Here is a 13,505-nt window from a genome sequence, read left to right as displayed (position 1 = left end):
CGGATGCTAACCCCGTTCCGACCCGTTCCAGACGCCGCTGCCCGAGCAGGAAGTGCCGACGGATGCACCGGACGTGGACTTTGAAGCGCTGTCCACCAAGGACGTCGCGTACCACATAACGCTCTTCGACTGGGACCTCTTCTGGGCGGTGCACGAGTACGAGCTGCTGTACCACACCTTCGGCCGGCATCACTTCAACAAGGTAGGTTGGGGAGAGGCCCTAAGGGACCCCCTGGGGGAGGTCGCGTAATTTCCATTTCCACCAAATGCTCGCAGGCATTTCAAGTTTTCCCTCAAGATTTGCAACGTGTAATGCAACGCGGAGCCATCAAATCCATTCACCGTTTCTTTTCGCCATCCTGGTGATGGATGACGCCTTGAGCGTTGAGCGGTCGGTGTTCCCAGGAATTCCTCAGACACCGGCTTCCTTCGCGGGCGCTCGGAATGGTACATAAATTTTACCGTGAATTATTGCCTCTCGGGTGCAGAGCTTGCTTCGCTGCGGTGAATGCAACGTTTGTGATTGACACCCGGACCCCTCGGGCTGCGTTGCCATTTCCATGTGCACTGTGACTGAGTGCACTGTGCGCTTTAATTGAATTGAAACATTTATTTTCCGGCAACAACTTTTGCCCAAATCAAATGCAGAAGCTATCGCAGCTGAGGTTCGGTGCCGTTGCCCCAATCTGGGTGCTCAATTAAAGATCAACACAAAGTTTCATCTGGTTAAATTATCACGGAACGGGAGGTTGGCCTGAATGGGCCGGTTCGCGGTTCGCTTTACTTTCGCTCCAGAAAGTGCACCCGAAGCGCCCCATTCACGGTGCACTTGCAATGAGCAACGAGTACGGAAGTCGCCGCCCAAGGCTATTACGCTAATGAAAATGACCGTGCAAAATGGCCGCCCCAACCGGGAGGTTCTTTGGTCATGGAGGAGTTTGCACATTCGCTTCACTAATTGTGTATCCTTCCGATTGCGCCATAGATAGGACCGTCGAGGGCATCGGCAAAAAAGTGCTCCCTGGGTTCTGCGTTGAATTAATTCACGTTTTCTGTGTTCAATGTGTTTCAACATGGGCCCCGTGTTTACTTAGAAATCGTATGGGGCCAGACGAATGCTTTAAGTCGAGCCGAGTCCGATTGGATTTTGGTGGTTGGTTTTTGAATCAATTGTGCACCTTACTAGGCTGTTCAATAAGTTTGTAGCCTCGATGAAAAATATATTTTCCCGGTTTGAAACACACTTTATCATTCAGTATGGTCTCCCTGAACATCATTTGTTTCAACGAGACTACAATTTATGGATTCCATTTCTTAGGCGAGAAACTGGAAGAGCTTCAAAATACGCTTCCACAGCTATTATGACGTCATCATTTGATGATTTTTTATATGAAAATAGATAGAAGTCTCTAGGGGCCAATTCTAGTGAATTCGGTGGATATTCCAACAATTCGAGCTTTAATTCATGCATTTTTGTGATTTTCAAAATTGCATTACACTCCATTTTGGGTGAATGCGGTACCCATTGTGCAGGCAGCTTTCTGAAACCCAATACTTCAGTCAAATTATTCGTTGTACTGCTCAATGAGATGGCTAGGCCTTATACTAAATCTCTTTAAGTGATTCGACGATTTTCCAATACGATATCCTGTATTTTTCTACGATTTCAGGTGTTGTGCCTGTTTTTGACGTTTTTGACATGGATCGTTTTGAGGGCTAGTACGACCACGTTTAAGCTCAGAAACCTTCCCTTTAATTTTCTAATTGAAGGCGAAGAGTCCTTCTACACTATCAACATTCGTTTATAATTTTCCTTTGCTTTTAAACCTTCCAAAATAAAAATTTAATCACATCACGATACTTGATTTCTTCCGTTGTAAAAAATACCGAGACACGTCGATATTGAATGGCTTGTAAAAAAATTAAGTGACGGATTGAAATGAAACTTAGACAAAAAATTTAGACTCGTAGCAGCGCCCTGTGTTATGGAGACTACCAACTTATTGAACACCCCAGTAAACAGATCGATAAATCACGGACTTAAAGCAAAATGAACAGAAAGGTATCACTATCACGTTCGTTCCTATTGAACATCGCCCCGATTGACGTTCTATTTGATTTGAATTGGTTTGATTGAATTGATTTGAACACTTTGAACACTTTGAATTTGTCGCCATTTTGGGCTATTGATTCTCCGACCAATGGAAATTGAAATTCCTGTTGACTTACCGTCGCTGCCGTATCCTGCTGGTCATACATTTTACTATGACCATTTTCGGCCACCTACCCGCAAACGCGACGCAATGGAAATAATATTCGAAAACAACAGTTTATTTTTAAGTGATGTGAAGTGACCCACAAAGTTGCGCAAAAAGGGGTTTCGGTTTGTTATCGTACACTAGACTATCATAGCTCGGGGACAGATTAGGGGATCATAAATTAATCGTTGAGATTCCGTACCGTCTACCTAATCAGCGTGTTATCGAACCTACAAACTTATCCTAGCCTAGCGCTTATCATAAACCCAAAAATCAGAAGTACAACATTGGCCAACACCGACACAACGGGCTGACGGTGGCCGGCAGGGAATGCTCGGGTGTGGGCTAACTGATACGGTGCGGTGCCGTGCGTAATGCGAAGAAAACCATATGCCCTAGTCGGTCACGCCGTAAGTAACAGTAATTCTAATAAAGCGCATTAACTGTTAACGACGACGACGACGCGGATGTCGGTGGTGCGCGCCCGATCTTCCGGACCACGCGAACCACTTCTTACTCAACTGTTGTTACTGGCGCTACTGCTTCCCGGAATTGGAATGGAAAATTGATTGTCACAGTGATGCTATCTCGGGCCGGCCCCCCGGATCCTGTGCTTCGTCCTGCCGAACGGGGAGCTAAAAAATAGAATCTTCCTTTCGTGGAATCAACGAACCAGAAAATCGGCCGGCAGGTCGAAAGTGAAGCGCTCTCGAACCCTTGGAGCGGAGCGTCACGCAAACCGTTGTCAAATGTTGCGAAAGTCGATCCGAATTGAGTCTGTTCTGTTGGCTCCCCCGTTACCGGGCGTTTGCAGTCATGCTGCTTTTAATGCGCTTTGCCACATTTCGGGACGGGACCCGAGGGCTCCGGTTGGTTGCGGTTGCGAAAAATTCGAAGAATTGTGCCCTCTCGACTCGACTCGACTTCCTCGACTAGACATTTATTGGTTCGCCTCCGGTGCGATTGGAATGGTTAAATTGCCGACCGACCGACAGTAAGCCGGTTACCGGTCGGCGGTTCTGGAAAAGTGTATCGCGCGCGTGCCGGAGATGGGACGAGATTTCCACGTCGAGAGTCGGAGTCGACACAAAAGGCGGATTGTTCTGATTGGGGCCTGCCGGGGCTACTTGTCGGTGATTTGCATCAGCGCCATGTACCGGTTGTACTTGGTGTAGTTCCGGCGACCGGTTTCGTCGTTCATCAGGACGCCCGCGTTCTTGTGGTTCGGATCGCGGATCGTCTTCAGCCGGATGTGCTTCGTGATGTCCCAGCGCCAGTTGGACCGGTACGCGCACAGCGAACACTCGAACGGCTTCTTGTTCAGGTGACCGACGATGTGCACGTGGAAGCGGGACGCGGTCGAGGCCCAGAACGAGCAGTGCGGACACTTGAAGACCTTCTTCATGAGCGCCGTGGACGTGCCAGGATCGGCCGGCACTCGGTTCGTGACCTCACCGTACCCGGGCGCCGTCTCGATGCCGCAGAACGTTTGCGATTGCGCCGGCGGTTCGTCCCCCTCCCGGCCACTTCCGTCGTCGTCCCCGTCTGCGTCGACGGCGGACGGGGTCTGTGCCACCGCCGTCTGGCCACCGCCAGCACGCTCCAGTTCGATCCTTCGCACTTCGGCGCTACACTCCAGCAGCCGTTGCCACATATCGGCGCTACACGCCGCACTTCCTGCGGCTGTCCCGTCCGCTGGTCGATTCACTGGAAGTACCCGTGGTTCCGCTTCCTCGAACGAACTCTGGAGCAGGGCCGCTATGAGGTCCTCCTTGTGGGCCAGCTTAATGTGGTTGGCCAGCGCTTCGACCGTTTTGAATGACAGCTCGCAGTAAACGCAGCGGGTCAGGACCGGGACGGGCGTTTCGGCCTGCAGCTGCTGGGTCATGGATGGGTTCGGCTTCGTGTCCTCGGCCGGCCGAACGTCGGCCGTCAGGGCCGAAAGGGGCAGCGGTTTCACGAACCGACCCTTCGCCGTACTGGTGGTGGCCGCGGCCGTGACAGGTGAAACCGCTAGCGGAATCAGGTTGGGGATGGGACGGGGCCGTTTTTTCGGTTTCAACGAGTCAGGATCCTCCCCAGCCGGGGTCCCATTTTCGGGACTAGCCTCTTGGACGGTCTGGAACGGTACGGAAACGGAATGTAAGGCATCCACAACAGGCGAACTACAGGGTGTTTCAGTAACGACACATTTTTTCATTTGGTTATGAGAAAAAAACCGGCAGAATATTTTTCAACGGTTGAACATTTGTTTGAAAGATTCATTCATGACATTTATGTATAAAATATAATTTTTGTTGTAGAAAATTAGGAAATATGAAAAACGTATTTTCAAAGTCCTTCAGTCAGGTCGACAAATCATTCGTCAATAGCACATTTCATTGAAGCTCATTTCCACTTCGGTGGCTTTAATAATAACCGCATTGTGCTTCGGAAAACGCACATATCGCGCAAGAGATATATCACGCAAGAGAAACAAACCAGCAACTATTGACATCCTTAAGACCCAAATTCACGTTGCTATTACCGAAATAGGAGCAGATACAATCGAAAATATACTCAAAATAGGTCGACCGAATGGTCTACTGCCAAGCCAATCGTGGTAGACATTTGACCAAAATTGTTTTCCATTTAAAAAATGTTAAGAATCAGCTTTTCAAATAACAGTTCAAGCATTGAAAAAAATTAAGCCGTTTTTCTTCTTTAAACAAATGAAAAAATGTGTCGTTAATGAAGTTAGTTCTTACCTCGTTCGCGTATGGCAACGGTTGGTTCCCTGCCGACTGTTCGTCCTGTTGCCGCGCAAAATTCGCCGCTAGAAAAGAAAGAAGGAGGCGATGAGAGATCGTCGGTTAGACTCGGTAACTCGTGGCCGGTGGCCACTCACCGGCCATCACCGACGAGCTGGCGGCGGATTTTTCAATCTCCTCCAGCAACTTGGGTAACCCGGCAGCGGCCACAAGCTGCTGGACGTAGGCCGCAGCCAGGTCCGTGTCCGGATCTACGCCTCTGCGCAGCAGTAATCGCTGTGAGCTGCCACCGGGTCCTTGGCTCGCTGCGGCGGCCGCTGCCTGCAGCACCTCGCTCAGTGTCGCCCGGGTCCCCCCACTGAAGTCCGCCCGCTGGAGCCGATTTCGATGGCGACCACTGGTCCCGAACGATCCCGACTTCTTGATGCCATCCACCGAACCGTGCACCATCTTCATGTGCCGCACCAGCTTCTGGTAGTGACGGGACGCGTACAGACACCGTTTACACTCGTTGATCACGATCTTCTCGCCGTGCGTGTCCCGCAGATGGGTAAGGTATTTGCGCGGGTTCTGCGTGAAGTAGGTGCAGCGGCCGCACGAGTAATTTCGTTTGATCTTACACTGCGGCAACTGCTGCTCGTCCTGAGCCACCCCTTCGGTCGGTGGTGTCGTTGGCCGGTGGTGCGTCGGCGAGGACGAGGATCCGGCCCCGAACGGATCGTCGTACGTCTGACGCCAGCCGGGATCGGGTAACCGGCGCGAATCAGCGCCTCGCTCCGATCCTTCATTATCGGACGACTCACCGAGGTGGACCTGCTCACCGCTGACTACTCGCCGCACGATCAGCTTATCCCCGGAACGCTGCACCATCGACGGTGCCACATCCATCGTGTGGTGGCGCTGGCGTCACTGGAGAGGCACCTTGAACGCCGGGCCCACTTATCAGTCACAAACAAACCGCTTTGCAAGGTTTGCAAACAAAACGCACATGAATGGGTTCTCGAGCTGCTGGTCACTATGCTTGCGACCTTATCACGGGCGGGAGATGCACCAGAACAAGGACCGCGGTAATAGGAGTTCACTTCTGGCCAGGCTCGGTCGACACGTGAGAATTAGTATTCCCGACTAGAGGCGCCCGCCGACTCACTATCTTGGGCCGTCGATCTGGCTGCTGCGTAGCGCAGCCATTTGCGGCAAAAGAATGCCTTGACACAGTTCTTGGCCTGGCCTAGAACGCGTGAGACCAGCCCGCGAACCTGATCGCGCGAGCGAGATGGCGCAACCCGCGATCGAGAGAACGCGCGATCCGACCAAGACGGCGACGGCGACGTTCTGACGAACCAGAACTCGATCTAAGCCACTCCACGCCGCACTCCGACCACCGGTGTGGATTGATGAGCGTCTTGACCATGAAGCGTCTCGCGCGGCGTTATGTAACGAGTCGCCCGTCGCACCCGTGTAACGTGAGCCCGGCTCTCGCGGTGTTCTTCTCTAGTTCTATTTTCTTTCTCTCGCGCGCACTAAAAAGAACCCCTTATCGCGGATGGCGACGATGGCGGTGCCGCCCCAACCGCAGACCGAGTCGATATGTTTACACACTAGCGCCGCAGCCGAGGGGCCGAGCTTTCTTGGGAGTCCATCAGCCAGGGCAGCCTCTTCACACGCGTGCTGATAGCTTCCAGAAAGCGGGCTACGCGGGCTCTTGGATGGGGATCGAGTCACGTGGTCCAGGGGAGCTGGACGGAACGGGGACGGACACTGACACGCCACGCACACACTCTCACACACTGGCCGCCGTGGGCGAGTAGGGCCGAGGAAGGAAAACCTCGACACGTGCCATTTTTACCTTCACGCGGCGACGGAGGCGACGGAGGTGGCGGACTGGTAGTAGCCACCAACGGCAGCAGCAGCAGCAGCAGCAGCAGTGGCCGCTGGCGGGCTAATTACTACGCGAGATTACTTCCCGCGGCAACGGTGGCGACGGGTGGCGGCGGCGGCGGAATAGAATTGAATTTCAACGAGATGAGAACTTTGCTGGGAAGATGGTTCGCGGCTTCGTTGTTGCTCGGTGAGCCCCCCTCCCGGTCAGGGTCCGGGCCAGATCCACACCGAGTGAAGTGGTGACCCACTCACTGATAACGGGGGACAGTGCGAGAGGCGTCCACTTAGAACCGCCCCGCCAGCCTTGGCCACGATCCAGTTATGGAGCGCCGAGCGCACGCGGTTTTAGTACAGCGCTTTTAGTACAACACTGGTTTCACTTGAATCGACGCCAAAGGTCTGCCAAATCGTTGACTACTGCGTCCACCGGGGTTCCCTTTCTGGAAGCCCTTCTTGTCACACGGGAGCCCTTGGCCCCGCACACGTCGCCCAACTGCGAGCTGCGCTAGAATACGCGAATCGAAATGGCGACTCGCTCCGTCTGACTCCGATCACTAACTCGCGGGCCCGGACCGCACAGACACAGCACTCGGCACACACCCGACCCCCGACAAATCTCATCTCGTCGCGCGACACTGACACCGGCTCCGCTCCGTGTTCTAATGCCGTCTCGTCGTTGCACACCCCGAGAGCGGCCCGACACTACCGACTCGGTTCCCCTTTTTTAGGGGGATGATGCATTAGGAAAATCGGCACCACCACCACCAGCGGCGTGTGGCCCATGCAGCAGATGCTGATGATCACCCTCTCCAATCGCACCCGCCATCCGCCGGCCAACCCACCAAACGGGGCTTGACTCACACAGCAGTGCACTGCTTCGTGAGGCGTGTGTTGCTAACACACATCTCCCCCGCCACTTCGGCGCTGACCTTGGCGAGCGAGTGCAGCAAAGTGCATGCCGCGTGTGCAGTCCCCGCTCGCGTGTATTTGTGGCCGCTCATCGCAATGCAGCGCGAGAGATACCGAGCGGCAGCGAGACAGCGACAGGAACTGCGGCCACAGCCCGTACAGAAAACGTGTTTTGCTCCGAGCAGTTGCGTCTCTCGGAAGCTCCAGGCCAGGCCACAGAATCACTACCGGTCCTCGGATGCGCTGCGCGCACCCGCCTTAGTAGTCGCGCAATCGCGGAACACTCATCGCCACTTAGCCACCCCGGAACACCCGGGCGTCGTTGAAAGCTTTGGGGCCGATGAAAGCTTGCGGTTGCGGTTTTTTTTTTGTGGGAAAACTGGCCTCGGGAATGGTTTTTTTTATACGATTACTGTGGTTAGGGCCAATGCGGCAAGCGCCTTACTGGGATGATATGAATAATGGATGTTGCTCTGGGGGTGATTTCCTTACGGGCTTCGGGCGGTGCGTTGAGAAGCCAACTCAAACTGCACCAACTACCACTATGGCATTGTTATCTTTTTTTTACGCGGAATTAAATCATTAGAAAAGAGCTAACGTTAACACGACAAACAAAATAGAATACGGTTGACTGGAATAGGTGAAAACACTATTAAGTCAGTTTTAGACCAATTTATACCAATCTTAGCTTGGCCATATTTTTGGTAAATAATATATTGAACAAGGTTTTAAAAGGGTTCTGCACTATCTGGACAAGAACAATCGACATAGAATAGACTCACCGGATATATCGTTATCCCAACAGAGCTACTTAAGATTAACAAGTGCATCGTCATCTATGCACGAAAGGTCCGAACAGTTACAAGATAAATGCAACTCACTCGGGCGCCATTTTGCGCCATCTCCAAGTTGGAAGTTTCTTCGCACGCTGAAGGAGAGGGTAGTCACCGGGCTAAAGTGACTCCTAAACCATTCGCAAGTCGTGCAACACAAACACCCCGTGTCCTTGCAAGCCTTTTTTGTTCCCCATCATTTGGTGTCCCTAACGAAGGTCCTCCAACTGGCTCTCCGGTCTTGAAACTTGCTCCACGCGTATTTACCTTTCGCGTGTGCGTGGCGCAATTTGCAGGTGTCGAGTGAGGGATTCCGCCTAGTCGCCCCACCGAACCACTTCCCGGCCACCGGGGATCGTTTTGGGCCAGGCGTCAAAATAAGCGGCTTTCGGTGGCAAAACTTTACCGACTCTCCTAAATTTACTCTCGAGATTTCCGTCACTGCATCCGGTGCGGGAAAATGCCGATTTACCGGTCCGAAAGGTAACTTGGCCCGAAAGTTAGACGTCCTTTCCGGATACGTTTCTTGGGGCCACCAGCAAGTCACGCATTGTGCGTTTGCGGTTCCCAATCATGCTTCTAATATTTAAAATAATTGTACAATTTATAAGAAAATATAAAATGGCGTTCAGTGGGATTCATTTAAATTCGCAATAATCAGCCGGCGCCTCTCCTTTGTCACTAGCCTATTGTAGTGATAAACAATAGCTGTCTGTTTCGTGCGCCCCAATTAAAGGCTTTCACTTTGGTTCGGCCCTTCACCGCCCTTTCTAAGAATTCGAATTTCACCCCCGGGCCAGCCACCACCAGGTAAGACCCGTGCCGGTGATGGTAACGAAGGCAATAAAGTCATATCGCAATCATCGCCATCAATTTCCGCCCGTTTGGGCCACGTGCTGCGTGCTGGCCCCCGAATCGCGGATTACTGGCCTATTTTTTCGGTTGTCGGGCACTCGGAGTCTGTTGTTGCCAGTTGCTGGGTTTCAGGACGAATTCGATTCGCAGCCCGAACCCCTAAGAAAGGTCCGCTCGAGGTCACCGTTTCGGTTTCGTATTTTCGTAAGAAATCATTTTCCTTCGCCCTCGGTTGTCCGGAAGCATTACGTTTGCAGATTTAATTGGACTGTGGACTGCGGCAGCCTAATAACGTTGGGTGGGAAGTACCGTGACTCTCGGCCCCTCCGCGTATCCTTCGTCGTCTCACTTCGCCACAAATTGGGACCACAACGCGTCGGCGAGTCATGTCAACGGGCGCCGGTCGTTTGACGCTTTCCCCGGGACCGGGAAATTTCAACGAAAAACGCTCCCCGTTGGCACGTGGAACAAGGTGCAAGAAGGTGGTCCGCGCTTCTGAGAAGACCGTCCACAAACCGGTCGCTGCCTGGGATGGGCTCCGTTGCTCCAGCCACACGATCTCTCTATTTCGGAGGGAGGTTTTCGATTGAAAATTGGTCTTTACGGGGTTTGGGGAATCGTCGCCGAATTGATTGGTTTGGAGGGCTTCCGGCCGTCTATGCTTTTTATAAATATTTATCATCCCTTTCGCAGCGTTCCTAACTACGAACGTTCTCCGATTCTGCTCCTGTCCTTTCAGATCACTTCGAATTTGGATGTTTTCATCAGACGCTTCAACGAGATCCAGTACTGGGTGGTGACGGAGATCGTGTCGACAACGAACCTGACCAAGCGCATGTCGCTGGTGAAGAAATTTATCAAGCTGGCCGCCTTGTAAGTACCGGGGGGGGAGGGCTTCGGATTCTGGGTATGCTTTTCGCTGTTGCTGAGCCGTTCCGTCTCTATTCCTGTCCTCTATCTGAAGCTGCAAGGAGTACCAGAACCTGAACGCGTTCTTCGCAATCGTCATGGGGCTCTCGAACACGGCCGTTTCCCGGCTGTCGCTGACGTGGGACAAGCTGCCGTCCAAGTTCCGGAAGCTGTTCACCGAGTACGAGGCACTGATCGATCCGAGCCGAAACCACCGAGCTTACCGGTAAGCGAGTGACACGCATTCCCTTAGCCCACGCGTCCTGTCCACCGACTAGAGCTGTGGCTCGATTCGCTGGACGACTCCACTCTCTGATGGCAACCCACTCACAGCCCAGACGCCCACCGGGGCTCGGACAGTCGGCGGGCGTCTAATCCCTGACGCCCTTCTCGATGATGAATCGGAAATGATGTCACGTAGCAGCCCCGGTTGATGGGCTATTAGTTTTCCGGCGCCGGCCACGAGAGGCCACTCCTTTTGAATCCGAATAGCGCAGCGAAGCGAAGCGTTAATCATAGTTTTATTTATGCCCACTTAGGCGGTTCTATTTTTAAGACCACAGTTCCACAATCAATCACAACTCGGCCGCTTGCCCTAGGGTACGATTGTTAAACCGGGATCCGTTCGGGATCCTCGTCTTCTATCGGGCTCGCTTTTGTCTCCGGAGACCGGAGATTTGGCGCGACATGTGGTGTCAGTTTGATGAATTGAGTCGCCGTCCGGAAGCCCGAGCCCGCAACAGTTGGGTCTGGCAGAAGTTCTGCCCCAGCAACAGGATGTGTCAGAGAGCGACCGAAGGATTTCGATGCGTGTCCAGAGGGTCGCTCGTCTCGAAAGGCGCTCTCGCTATCACACAAAAGCATTCCAGCTGAGTGGGGACTTGTGTCGGCGCCGGAGAAGCTGCTCGAGTTCGAGTCCTCGAGGAGGAGGACACGTGATTGAATTTTGCCTTCGATAATGGCCTCACTCGTACGAATGTTGGCAGCTCGAGGAGCGAGCGAAGAAGTTGAAATGACGTTCCACACTTGAACGGGACGCGTCCCGAAGCCTGAAAAGCCCGCCCGACGGAGATTACAACGAAGCGAGCGTCTAACCTAATAAAGGAACCTCGCCACCCGTACACGATGGGATGGATGGAAGATTGAAAATCAAATTAAATCCTCACCAACCTGTTGGGCCCTTTCCCCGGTGGGGGGGACACCTGACACACGTCGGTAGCCCGCGGCTCGTCCTTCATTCTAGCGTACACAGATTAGGTGATAATAGCTTAATCTTTTCGTCCAAAGTGGTGTCCCTTCGGAGGTTTAAATAACACTTCGCAGCTCGGGCGGGCCGACCACACACCGAGATTGCGAGTTGTGTAGTGGCGAAAGATGCCTCGAGTGACACCGCCAACGGGGAAGAAAAATTGATCATCATCAGTATCACTCGCCCGGCTCCGTGTGTGCCCCAGAACTTTACAGAGCAACCTGCTGCGGTATGTGACGTGCGGCAATGATTATTATGTACTTCGTGCGCCGCAAAAAAGCTCGAGCTGGCTGGCGAGGAAATCGATACAACCGCTATGGCGCAAGGACGAAGAAAAGGGCCTTGGTGAATGGTGAAAAATTGGAAAAAGTTCGTTAGCGAAGTTTGCAGAACCAGACTCGCTACGTGCACGTGATACGGAATCGGATCAATTGAGATGCCAAGCGAGAGTTCTCTACTTATGGTTGCCTTTTCCTAATGCGATGGAAGTTAAGAATCGGGAAATTAGTCCGATAGACTTATGGTCGGGTGAAAAGGATTCGTCAAGGGGTGCCGATGTCTGGTGCCACGGAAAAAGTTGATTCTTGTTGTGAACGCGGCATTGCTGTGTCGTGCCTTCGACTGAAGGCTTCTTGAGCAAAGAATGTCATTAATGAAAAATTGAATTCCGTAAAGGGAATCTGTTCTCCAGTTTCCTGCGTAGACCGGTCTAGGAACGGACTGGCTGCAGTCGAACCCAAAACAAAAACCGGAACAAAAACTGATCATTGTCGTTTAATTTCGTAGAAGACATTTAATTTTGTATCGTTTCTTCTTCGTCGACCTTCGCGACCTTCCACCTTATGCTAATGTCCTCCCTGCGTTCGTGTTCCCTCCCAATCAGAATGTCGGTGGGTAAGCTGCAGCCACCGGTCATCCCGTTTATGCCGCTGCTCCTGAAGGACATGACCTTCGCCCACGAGGGCAACAAGACCAGCCTGGACGGGTTGGTGAACTTTGAGAAGATGCACATGATGGCGCAAACGATGCGAGCGGTACGCTTCTGTCGCTCCCGACACTTGGGTAGGTCACCCCGCGGCAGTTCCATTTGGGGTCGAGGTCCACTATATTATTTGCGTTTTTATTCAGTGCTCGATCCACCGTCGCCCAAGAACGAGAACGAGATCCGCAACTACATCCGATGCTTCCGGACGATCGACAACCAAAGAGTGCTAAACTCGATGTCCCAGAAGGTGGAACCGCGCCGATCTTAAGTCAGCGGTAGTCGTCAGCAGTGCCACCAAAAACCATGAATGCCAACCCGGACCAAGGAAGCGAGCGACCCGGAAACGGAATGCACATACACAAATGGAGCTGGTTCCATGAGACCAAATCCCTGGCCCGCCGGCGACGATCACGACGGATGTGGCGCTCCTTAGCCGGCCCACTCAAGGACACGGCCCCAGTTGAGCTCCGAACATGATGTCCCATTTTATAAGAAGCAAACCGCCGAATCCGAAAAGTATCTCTTTTGTGCAAAGTATTTATTAACTCCGCATCTCCGTTTGTAGGGGGCATGTCTTCTGTCTTTTATTTTTGTTTTTATGTTGTGTAATTAACTTCTCTTTGGAGCGCCCGGTGGCCGGTGAAAGCGCGAAAGGTACCGCGAACCCTCGTCTCAAATCAGATAAGATTGTTGTATAAATAATGAAAATACCTTTCGGCTTTTTTCCGGGCCCCCTTTTGACCCGATCTTTGTCTAACCCGGTCGAAGTGTATGTAATCTCCTGCCCCCCCTGCTGTTAAGTACTTAAGTTGTATTTTGTTTTTCGTTCAATAAAATTCATTCTCTTCGAAGTTTATGTTTTTCTTTTTATTTTCC

The 13,505-nt window shown here is 52.4% G+C and overlaps 2 protein-coding genes across 2 annotated transcripts in view; one reads left to right on the top strand and one right to left on the bottom strand.

Annotated features, from left to right (window-relative positions):
• LOC131205912 (rap guanine nucleotide exchange factor 4) overlaps positions 1 to 13,414 on the top strand; it is a 31,511-nt gene extending 18,097 nt beyond the window's left edge. Inside the window, exons 14-18 of the mRNA XM_058198219.1 lie at positions 32 to 202; positions 10,226 to 10,359; positions 10,451 to 10,621; positions 12,528 to 12,706; positions 12,773 to 13,414. Coding sequence (XP_058054202.1) covers positions 32 to 202; positions 10,226 to 10,359; positions 10,451 to 10,621; positions 12,528 to 12,706; positions 12,773 to 12,897 — 780 coding nt within the window. The 3' untranslated portion in view covers positions 12,898 to 13,414. The remainder of the gene's footprint in view (positions 1 to 31; positions 203 to 10,225; positions 10,360 to 10,450; positions 10,622 to 12,527; positions 12,707 to 12,772) is intronic.
• Positions 5,016 to 5,896, bottom strand: LOC131205913 (uncharacterized). The gene has a single exon (XM_058198220.1). It carries the CDS (start codon positions 5,894 to 5,896, stop codon positions 5,111 to 5,113), a length of 786 nt encoding a protein of 261 aa, XP_058054203.1. The 3' UTR covers positions 5,016 to 5,110.
• Positions 13,415 to 13,505: the final 91 nt, after the last annotated feature.

The sequence above is a fragment of the Anopheles bellator genome, chromosome 1, assembly GCF_943735745.2.
Source record: "Anopheles bellator chromosome 1, idAnoBellAS_SP24_06.2, whole genome shotgun sequence".
Taxonomy (NCBI): domain Eukaryota; kingdom Metazoa; phylum Arthropoda; class Insecta; order Diptera; family Culicidae; genus Anopheles; species Anopheles bellator.
The sequence above is the reverse complement of the archived record's forward strand: the minus strand, read 5'-3'. Positions and strand labels throughout refer to the sequence as shown.